Here is an 11,355-nt window from a genome sequence, read left to right as displayed (position 1 = left end):
CCAGTTGATGTAGCACTGCTCTAAAAAGAGTGGTATGGGTATGTCAATGCAAATTCCCTCGGGCTGTGGTAATGCTCCAAGTCCTTGTGAAGACAGAAAACAGTAATATGGAATGACTGATAAGAAGCACAATGTGAGATCAGAATAAGTGTATTCTATATGGAATTACTTCTTAAAGATGTTTTCTTTTTGGTTATCATCAGTTCGGATCTTTGCAGATGTAATGGTAACACTAAAAAATGTTACAGTCCTACACACCGAGAGAGGTAAGAATTCAGGAGTTCCTTGTTACTAAATAGCTAAAAAAGTGTAAAAGGCAATTACATTTAAGTGTGCTTCATGGTTTCTTTTTATTGGGAAGGTTGAAATTGGATGTGAGGGCAAGGCCTTTCTGGCTCTCCTCTTGACCAAAGTATTTTAAGATCACCTCTCTTCTTTCCCAATGTCAAAAAAGTTCCTGCATTCATTTACCCAAGAATTAGCGTGGTAGAAGAAACTGGAGTGAAGCAATGTACACACTGTGCACTTTTACTCGGGTAATTTGCAACTTACCGAGTGTGAATGGAACGATGTAAAGCAAAGCCGGCTGTCCATGTCCATCCATCAGGTTCAAAGCAACATATGTGACGAGGAGACCTGTAATAAATCTCAAGGAATTAGACAGACAAACAATGTGGACTCATGCCGCCGGTAATGTGATCACCAAAACTAAAAGAATGCATGCCTGCTTACAGCATCTACGGGTGTTATCGGTCTGGTTTGGTCCCGGGGGGTGAGGGGGGTTTATGGACTGAAAATTTCGGTCCATATGAGCTAGGAACATTTATTTTTTCAAGTTTTTGAAAAAAGATTTATATAAAATGAAACAAATAAAATTAAGTGAATGATCTATTATAAGTTGTCTAATTAAGTATATATATGCTTAACTAATCTAAGTGTTTTAATTAATTATTTTTTTATTTTTTTGAATCAAGTGTTTTAATTAAATAAAATAAATTAATAATGTTAATAGTATGTGTTTTATCAATAATTAATACTTAATACTTTATGTTAAAATTCTTAACTTTTAATATTTTATATTAGTTATAGCATATTAGTTAATAGTTAATAGGATATTCAACATTTTATATGCAATGGTGATAGGTTACATGAAAATTACATAATTAACTAATTTAACTTAAAAACTAATATATATATAATATTTTAAAAAATTATATATATACATTTCAGTCGGTCTGGTCCGGTCCAATCCAAAAAAACCACCTTGAGACCGGGCTAGACCAAAAACCAAAAATCTCAAATAGCATGGACCGAGACCAACCAGCATGCTTATCGGTTCAGACCGGACCGATAGTTTACACCTCTTAACGATATCATAAAGAAGTCTGCTATATACAAAAATTAATGTTCAATATTAGTCTGATAACTTCTTGACACACAAACCCTCTATACATAATCATCCTAAAGATGGTAGGGCATTGTACCATATATCTAAAAATTGTGGGCTACCTTTAAGAAGTTTTGAACTTTTGATATCCACGACAGTTAGAAGTGTTTTTTTGGCTCTTAGTCCAGAGGACAAAGGAGATGCGAAGGAAGAGCTTTTCACTGGCTTTTTCTTCCACTCACAATTCTAGTTTCCTTACGGGGTAAGTAGTTCTCATCTCCAATATACAAAAAGGGAATTCCTCTCATGTATGTCATAGTACCAATGTCCTATGCGTAAACAGTATTAAATGGCAAACAGGTAATTTCAATCAATAGAATTTGTCCCACCTCATCTACCACTCATTACATATGAAATTCACATGAAAGGTTGAGAGTGAGTGATAAGGAAGGCATACAAAGAGTGTGACACCCTCTAATATGAGATCAAATAAGAGGGCAGTAACATTTTCCTATACAATAATTAGACTTATGCCATATACTACATTCTCATCTAACTCCATCACACTATGCTGATGCAGTACAGTCAATCAACCTTTAAATCAGCTGCTGTTTAAAAATAAAAAATAAAAAAATCAAGAGCTGATGGACAAAACCGCATCATCAAAGTGAGATGTGAGCTTAGCATATAGAATTTTTCTATCATCATATCACGAACTTGTAAGTGCCTACTGAGTGTGGTCGTTCAAATCTGAGATTTGCCCAATATTTCATGTAAGTGTTGTAATGAACCTCCCCACTTCTTAAGTCTCACATGGATCTGAGATTTTCAGAAGTGGGTGCTGAGAATTTTGGCATGGAGCTCGCTATTGTTTATATTTTCTTTGAATCCTGTAAATTTCAAGATAGTTGTTTAAATAACTTCATTGAACTTCTTTGAATCGGTATTAACTTCATTGAAGTTTCTTTCCCATGAATTTCCAATATGCACGAACACACACATGCACATGCACACCCACATAGTTTGTCAGTTGTCTCTACTTTTTTGAAAATTCCCTGTTAAGACATTTTCTCAAGGTGCAAGTGGGACATGGTTTCAGGTTTAGCTTCTCATACCTAAACCATAAGCGGTCATCGCCCAGAGGAAGTACCCTGCTCGAAGATTCTTCTTTGCCAACCAATCATACCTGTCAAAGTTTCCATGCAATTTAGAGATTTGAAAATATGCCAGACAATGTAAAATGCTTACATATCAAAGAAACAGCCCTTACACATATGAGACCAGCAAAAGTATATACTTGGAGAATAATGTAAGAGGTTCCAGGATGAGCAAATAATTAATGGTTCTATCACTTTGACCCAAACTCGTCATGTATGTTTCGACACGACTTGTTTGACCCATAAAAAAATAAAATAAAATAAACGAGAAAACAAAACTTATTCCTAAACGTTTGACCTCTCTACTATTGGATAACAAGGCAAAGGCTATACACGAAAATAATTTTAAGAACAGATATAAAAGGAGTGTTATATTTTTTAATCCATGCTAGCAAAAAATTGTGTAACACCCAAGAGAAGCCCAAACCACATCTGAGCCTATAATCCAAAAGACCTAGTCAATGGTATAATTGGAGCCCAAGCCACTTCTGAGCAAAAACTTCTCCCTCTCAAGCGATCTCATACACCACCTATACTCATTCAATATGAAGCCTGTATCACAATCTCCTCTTACATTCCTGATGTTCTCGTCTAACCATTACATCATAGGTGGCACAACTCAAGTTCCATACTTCTGATTGAGATGATCTAATAACATTTGTAAAGCCCCAAGGGAGCCTCAAGCCACATCTAAGCCTATACTCCAAAAGGACAAATCAATAGTACATTTAAAATTATTTTAAAGAGCAAGAACTTCTCCCTCCCAAGCAATTTGAGATCCCAAACACCACCTACACTCATCAGTCAATATGGGGGGGTAACACAATGTGGCTGGTCACTTGGGTCACAATAACGTGACTTATTATTCTAATCAGGTCAACCTGTGAATCCATGGGTTGACTCAACATGACAAGACATGACCCAATTATTAATTAGTTCATACTCGGGTCAAATGGGTTGACCCGATTATTCCTAGTCTTAAACCTATTATGCATGTCAGGTTGCATCGAGTTTGAAGGTAGTGTAAAAATTGCCAGTCCCAGCATAAACCAACGAGCTCTAGCTCAAATGGTACTTCCTCTCCCCATAAGTCTCAAGTGGAGGGATAAGGTTCTAGGTTCAAGACCTGTTGGATGCAAATGTAGATTGCCAACACTAAAAATGAAAAAAAGGATGGCTTCATAGCTTGAACCTCAATGAAAATGCTACAAGCAGCCCCGGTAAGATAATATCACCAAATCCAATGATGCTGTAGCCACCCCAAGGATCAAACATCCGGGGGATTTTTAGTAGCATTGGGATACCATCCTCTCCACTCCTATCACCACGAGCTACCTGCATAGAAGAGGAAGCACAGAAAATTATAGTCTCTCTTTCATTCGCTAGACCAACAGTGTTGGTGAGAAGGAGAAAGACTTTTTTAACTACTCACCACTATCATCACGCTCTCATGGAACCACCATTTAGAAACAAATACCCAAAAGATGTCATACAAGAAGGCACAACTGAGGAGGACTGTTCCAACCTGATTACACACAGAACAAGATGAGGTCAATCTGAATTTCCCATTGAGAGCAAATATAGTCAAATACTTGACCAACTAATGCTCATACTCCTTTGAGGATTCATGCACTCAAAGCGGGTGAGGACAACATAACTATCAAGAGTCAAAATAATTGTATTGAACTAGCAATGTTTTCCTCATTGTATAAATTCGCTACATAATAAATGTTTCATTCAATTTTGAGTGCATGAATTCTCATTTTGGCCTGTCTGGTACTCCATGCTCGTGGACAATTATCCCTCATAGGGAAAGTATAGTGTCATAAAATTCAATCAACGAAAGTTAGACAGAGGCAAAAAACCTAAATGCCCTAAAATAATAAAAAGCATGTTATGCCATTTTTTGTCAAAACAATGCAGGGCAAGTTGAAGTTGGCAGCCTTAAGCCAAAGTAAGCTGCTGAGAAATATCAAGGATATTCTTGCACGACTATTTTAAACAAGCATCAGAGGAGATTATTACAATATAATAACCATGCAACAGCAAAAGCTGCATATTTGCCTAACCAGTCAACATGAAAATCCAAACAAGTTCAAGCCATCACCTTTAGATTTGGGACACGAACAATTTGAAGAACTGTGATTATTAGCGCAATACCCTGATTTATCGGAAAAAAGTTACCATGACATCAGTTGTCCCCTCCTATTTATAAGCTAAAAGATAAAATAAGAGAAGCATCCCCAAATAAAAGAAAAAGTTAACGTAAAATATTTTCTTACAAGTATATCTTGACCAATCCAAGCATAGGAGAATTTTCGATAGACAGCCCAAACAACAGCAAATGCAATGCAGAAGGGGGAAATGGCCAGTGTCAGATATGACACAGCTCCAAAGAAGGGTATTTTAACAAATGACTGTGCCGCATGTTCAAGCCATCTGAAACTATAATTGCTTAGACGTCAGTTCCATGTTAGGGAAGATCTACTGACAATATTTAAAAAAAAAAAAAAAAGAACATACAATAGATAGCACAAGCACATTTTCGAAGGAACTCCTGTCCTCTCTCCTCAAGGACAATGATGCTTTCATGTAATTCTCACATAGAAACATGCTTTCTAACCACTTATATATGAATGGCGGCCAGTTTTACCAAGAGTACAAGTTGGCATTTTTTTCCCTTTTTTCTTGGCATGTTCGTCAAAAGCATATTCTTTAATCCCCTTATTAGTAATTTAGTAATACATATGATGGCTATAGTGGTGGGATTGAAATCAAAGCATCAGAATGAGTAACCATTTGCAGACAAACTGTCAGGGGAAGAGTCCAGCACCTTTCTCCATTCTTTTAGTCTACTCCTATATGTTAAATCTGCAAAGACTTAAACATTTGACTGCTCTACTAGGATATATTGTATTCTAAAAGTAGAAATGAACGTTTTAACAGAATAGAGAAATATTTGGTAAGAAACAAGAAAACGTTCACAATAATATTAACTGGAAGACAGACATGCTTTCCCAAGAAAAATGTCAATTTTATCAAGTCACATCAGTAACTTCCACAATGAGATGGATTACCCCCCTCTCCCCCTAAATCTGAGAAGAATACAACCACAGTGAGTGGAAAAAGAAAAGAAAAAGACATTTACCATGATAACAAAGTCACCAAGCAAGTTTGCAGGCCCTGCAAGAATGAAGAGACTACAGGGTTCAGCATATATCTCCAAAGAATCTTAGTTATAAAAAATACTTCCAAAGAATGTCGAAATGATATATATGCATATATCAAATTAACTCCTTAGTTCTAAAACTTTATTTATAATTCTATTTTCCAGCATTTCTTTACATCAATCCATTAAAAGATTTGTGAAGCTTAGGACTTCAAAGAATGTATAAAATGCTATGCACATAAATGAATAAGGAAAAACACTTTAAGGCTTAATCACAATGGCTTGTGGCTAAAAGTGAGGGGTTGACATGCAAAGCAAACTAATGCCAAAGGCTCACTTATATCTGAAGAACTACTAGAGAGTCACATATAGATAAAGTGTTCAGGCTACATTGTCTGTTGACATATTAATGCATTAAGAGTTTCAGACTAAAACAGAGATTATTTCCTGACAAAAGGGTAAATAGGGAGAGACTAGAGAATCTCTCTTATCTAGGAGTGACCATGGTAGGTTTCTTACATGTTGAGGCATCTGTTAGGAAGGGCCTAGATGGGCCCATGAGGAACCTGCTATGTATCACTAAGCCAACAATCTCTATTGATATAGGAAAAGTATGTTGAAATGTTTTTTTTTTGATAAGTTAAAAGTATGTTGAAATGTTATTGAAAAAAAAAAAAAAAAAAGCTTTTGTAGGTAATGTTGAATAAACACAACAAATAACAAATAAAAATGCCTAACTAAAGAGTTGCATAGTTAGGTTTCTAAGAAAGAAATGCTCAGAATTTAGTACCAGTGAATCAAGTATGCAAATCATAGAAGGCACGCACCTCTATGCCGCCAATGCAAAATAGGACCACCAGTATCTCAATGAACCACACTGACATAAGTTTGTAAAGCATAATTAGGAAGCATGAAGCAATTACAACAAAGAGAATTGCTGCTGTTGTATTGATGTCCACAAAACCACTAGAACCAACACCTTCCAAGCTTAGAATTTCATCTGAACCATCCTGCAATCACAGTACCAATCCATGTCAGTTGATATATTAGTGATTAATTCAGCCATTACGCTAGCCAAACAAAAGAAAATCCTGCTTCAAAAATACCAAAAGAAGATCTGGGAAACCAGAATATAACCTTTAATAGCTTGTCCTGCTCAATAGCGGCTTCTCTGGCACTCCATGCAGACCAATACGAAGCACATAAGATGGTACCAACAGCCATAAGCCATAAAAACACCTCTGCAATGTCAACCAGTGGACGTAGAGGGGAGTATAGTTGCACAGATACTGTGAAAAGGCAACCATGTATACAGATGCGGACAAAAGAAACCAAAAGGCTAGATCAGGAATTACCAAGCAAGGAAAGTATTCCTAGGATAGAAAATTCAGTCTTGGAGAGGCAAAGCCAGCAATCAAATTAAGTTGGATGAACAAATGCAGAAAGAGGCATACCTGCAGAGTTGTTCTGTAAATATTTTTCCAATTTCAGACCTGCATCGTGTGGAAGCATAACCACAGGTATGCCTATAGATACATCAGTTTCGTTGGTTGCACAAACCATTTTCATAAGTGCTGCAGAATAAAAAGGTAAAAATTCTTACAAAAAAGGGGTTTAACATTGATCATTTTGAAAAATTTCAATTAGAATTACAAGCTAGCATTACAATGATGACTTTTTTGCAACACATGCTACTGAAATAAAAAAGATTAATGACATCTTTTCATTCTTATCATTAATTTGAAATAAAAAAGAAAAAAAGAAAAAGAAAACAGGGAAAACAATGAAAATGAATCATTTGACATTTCCCACAGATATAATGCCCCATGATAAGTGTGCTACAAGGGGGTATTCTGAAAGCCATGAAATACATCTTAACAAACAAAATTGTAAAGAACACAATTTAAAGACCAGGAGAATTCTAACATCAAAAGAGATAAGAGGATCTAGTCAGAACACGGAATCTTTTAGACATTATTGTCTCCAAACAGGTACTTATCTGGTATAGAGCTAGTTTGATCGCACTAGAACATTCAGATGGACAACAAGTTCAAGAAATACATTAAAACCATAAAGAAGTTACTTATGCTAATACCGATATGGTAATTTATAATGAGGATGGCTGAAGCACCAGCAGCTTCAGCAATATTTGCCTTTTTTGTAAAACTGCAACCTCCACGGTGCACCAGAATGACCTCCCCTGTAAGCTATCAAAAGGCAAGGCACTCCATAAGTAAAATCCATAAAATAAAACAAAAGTTCTCTAGTAGAGCCAAATTGAGGACATAGAATATGTAGTTCAGAAGAAGAATACATTATTCTTGGGTGTGCTACAACAATCAGAAGGATTCGCCAGAGCAACTCTAGTATTTATAGCTCGCTTTTCCTTTGATTCCAAGGTAGGGCCAAATCGAGCACCAACACCAACATACTCATGGTCCTCTACACCGTTAATCCAAGTTGGGACTTTTACCTAGGGAACAAAATTGGATCAAGTTCGTGATGTCAGTCATATTGATTAGTTAAGTTTTGATGCCAAGAAACAGAGTACAAAGAAGAAATTTTATGTTTCTAAAACACTGGAAACACAGTGCAAGACAGTCAAAAAGCTGTACAGCAGAATTTTTTTGGCAAGTAGAATTCTTCTCAAGCCACAACAAAAATAAGGTTATAATTTTAATTCTTCTACGTCGATTTTTCAAGCAACCAATCAAAACTTTGAAGAAAAAGTGCTTGGAGATTAGATGTCAGTGGGTTGAGATAAACATTTGACAATAATTAATTTGGGTAAGTACAACTTTATCGAGAGGTTTCTAATATTCACGGAAATAAAACATTAGTCCAAAGACGAACATAACCACTAAGCATAACTATGTTTCTCTCATCTTTAGTAACATAACCCAGGTTAAAACATTAAACAACAAGAGTTTCCTTTTTTTTCCACTCAACGAGTCCCTTATAATGAATCACCTGAACCGAATCGAGCATTTAATTCCAAAAATTCAAGTAAAAAATATCTCGGAAAAAAAAATATATCCTTCCCTTTCGCTTCTCTTTCCCAATTTTCCATTTGTTTTCCGAAACATATTAAAAAAAAAAAAAAAAAAACGAGGAGAAAAACAAAAAGCTTTTGTTTGTATCCTTACTATTCCCTATTTCCCTCCATTTTCTCAGCATCCAAAAAGTAAGTTCGAGAGAGAGAGAATAATCGACACCAAATTTAAAAAAAAAGAGCAGGAACTAGCTCTTTTTTATTTATTTTTACTTTCTCAAATTATTTGTTCCGTACCAGAACGAAGTTGTTTTCGCAGCCAGGTCGCTTGGGAGAGATGTCGTCGTGGTGAACTATATCTCCGGCTGAGCCAAGGGTCACACTCAGCACCAGCACAACTCCCGCTATAATTAGAGCCCTCCAAAAATCCATCAAATAAAAGACTTCGATCTTGCTCTCTCCGTGCTTCGAAATCTAGGGTTACAGAGAGACAGAGAGAGAGAGAGAGAGAGAGAGATGGCCGTGTTCTTTAAACCGTTGAACGATCTCTTCTTTCTTCTTCCTTTTGTCTTAAAAAGAAGTTTTTGCAGGTAGACGTGGTGAATGAGCGCGTGCATTCCACTGTCAGCCATGTGAATCTTGTTTTGATTAGTGTATTGATTAGACTTTCCCAATCACTACATACAGATCAACTGATTTTTGAACTTTCTTAAAATATGTCATCATTGATAATGATTCATTTCTGAATTTCAGTTGGTCCCAACTTAACTCGTTGCACACTAACTCATTAATTTAAGAGGAATACTATTACATCTCTAATTTATATTATTTATTTTATTTTTGTTTCAATAATTTATATTTAAAATAAAATGACATTTGAAAACATAGAAAGAAGACTAAAATTTTAAATTTTATCTATCCTTTTATGTTTATATTTTTAATTTTTTTTTAATAAATTATGGTATTTATGTCAAAGGGATAAAGTGAATAATATAAATTAAGAGTAAAGTAACATTAATGTAATGCAATCAGCACTATCTTTTAAAATAATGTATTTTTTCAATAAGAAAAATAATGTGTTCTTATCAATATTTTCTAGCAAGTCAAGATTTTTTAAAATTTTTATCTAAATTTTAAAATTTAGAGTAAAAAATAATAGATGTATAAAGTGTGTTTATAATATTTATTATTTTCATTATAGTTTTTGCTAACAATATTAAATGCTCACTAAAATCTCGTTTGGTTATATAAATGAGATGAGATGATATAATTTTTTTATATATCATATATAATTTTTTATTTTTTATTTTTTCTTTTGTCAAATATATAATATATAGATAATAAGTAGAAGAATTTAATTAATTTAAAAAAATAAAATTAATAAATTAAAAAAATAAAAATAAAAATTATATAATGCTTGATGCGCGGAATAAGTAGCAAAGCTATAATGAGATAAAAAAGAATAAAAAAAGAATATGATAATATTGTTGATAACCAAGCATATGAAGTGATAATCTCCATGCATGCGCGTATGATAATCTCACTTACCTTGCATGGTTACAGTTGGTAAAGTGAAAGCGCGTGGGAAAATATTTTATTCTTCTTCAGACGTTACCGGCTACCGACCCAAGACGTTCCAAGCTCCGTAGAGATCGTACAGATAAGACGGCGGAATAAATTATTAGAGGTTGGTAGTACTCTGGTGATTCGATTCTATGCTAAGCACGAACCATATAACACTGGGAGTAAAGTCAAAGGTACAATCATTGTTATTATTTAGTCTAGTACAGCCTTTTATATTTCGACGCGTGTCCAATATCACTGTACCCTAGCCCATACGAGAAAAAACTAGCTGTGGGCATACGGCACAAAAAGCTCAAAAGTGGGGCCAGCACATGGGTACAGCAAGTTATGTAAGTCCATCTATCCACACATGGTGGAATCACACGTGGGGAAGATTCACATGTGTGCGGACCCTACTTGGAGTCTAGCCACGTAGCTTATCTGATAAGCTCTATCCCACTTGCCTTCCATACGTTTTTTTTTTACCCCTCAATTTATTTATTTTTTCTTTTCTTATATTTGATTATTTATCGTTTTTCGGGATACTAACATTATTTTTCATGGGCGATTACTAGGTACGCAGAATATATGCACGGCGTCATTGCATTTAGATTATATTTAATTTTATCTCATTTTATTTTATTTTATATTTAAATTTAAATAAATTTTAAATAGACTTTTTGTTTGACAGTAAAAATATTTTATCTTATTTCATCTTATTATTATAATTTTTTTAATTTTTATATAAAATTTAATAAATAATTAAACTTTTTTAAATTTTAAAATAATAATAATTTAAAAAAATAATATTCTAACAATATTTTATTTTTAATTTAAAATTATCTCATCTCATTTTATTGTTCAAACCGTAGGTTAACATGTTAGACCCCACATCAATTAAATAAAGTACTTAAAAAGCCACAATTTACTCGAGAAATTTAAAACTAAAATCTGTTACCAATTAAGTATTGTCATGTCAGTAAGATGGAGGGTATGCTTTACTCACCGCCTTCCAAGTAGAAGAACTCAACAAAAATAATCACACATGACATTTTTCATAACTTGTTTACATGGTATTTTTGCTATT

General features: G+C 34.4%; 1 protein-coding gene across 1 annotated transcript; it reads right to left on the bottom strand.

Annotated features, from left to right (window-relative positions):
* Positions 1-134: 134 nt before the first annotated feature.
* Positions 135-9,260, bottom strand: LOC122310109 (signal peptide peptidase-like 4). Its single transcript, XM_043123998.1, has 14 exons — positions 9,003-9,260; positions 8,028-8,186; positions 7,809-7,920; positions 7,168-7,287; positions 6,851-7,002; positions 6,541-6,723; positions 5,693-5,727; positions 4,827-4,989; positions 4,652-4,705; positions 3,977-4,069; positions 3,737-3,879; positions 2,503-2,573; positions 553-636; positions 135-457 (listed from the first exon to the last, which is right to left on the bottom strand). Exons 1-14 carry the CDS (start codon positions 9,135-9,137, stop codon positions 351-353), a joined length of 1,611 nt encoding a protein of 536 aa, XP_042979932.1. The 5' UTR covers positions 9,138-9,260; the 3' UTR covers positions 135-350.
* Positions 9,261-11,355: the final 2,095 nt, after the last annotated feature.

Source organism: Carya illinoinensis, chromosome 1 (genome assembly GCF_018687715.1).
Source record: "Carya illinoinensis cultivar Pawnee chromosome 1, C.illinoinensisPawnee_v1, whole genome shotgun sequence".
Taxonomy (NCBI): Eukaryota; Viridiplantae; Streptophyta; class Magnoliopsida; order Fagales; family Juglandaceae; genus Carya; species Carya illinoinensis.
Note: the sequence above shows the minus strand (reverse complement) of the source record. Positions and strands in the feature narration are given on the sequence as shown.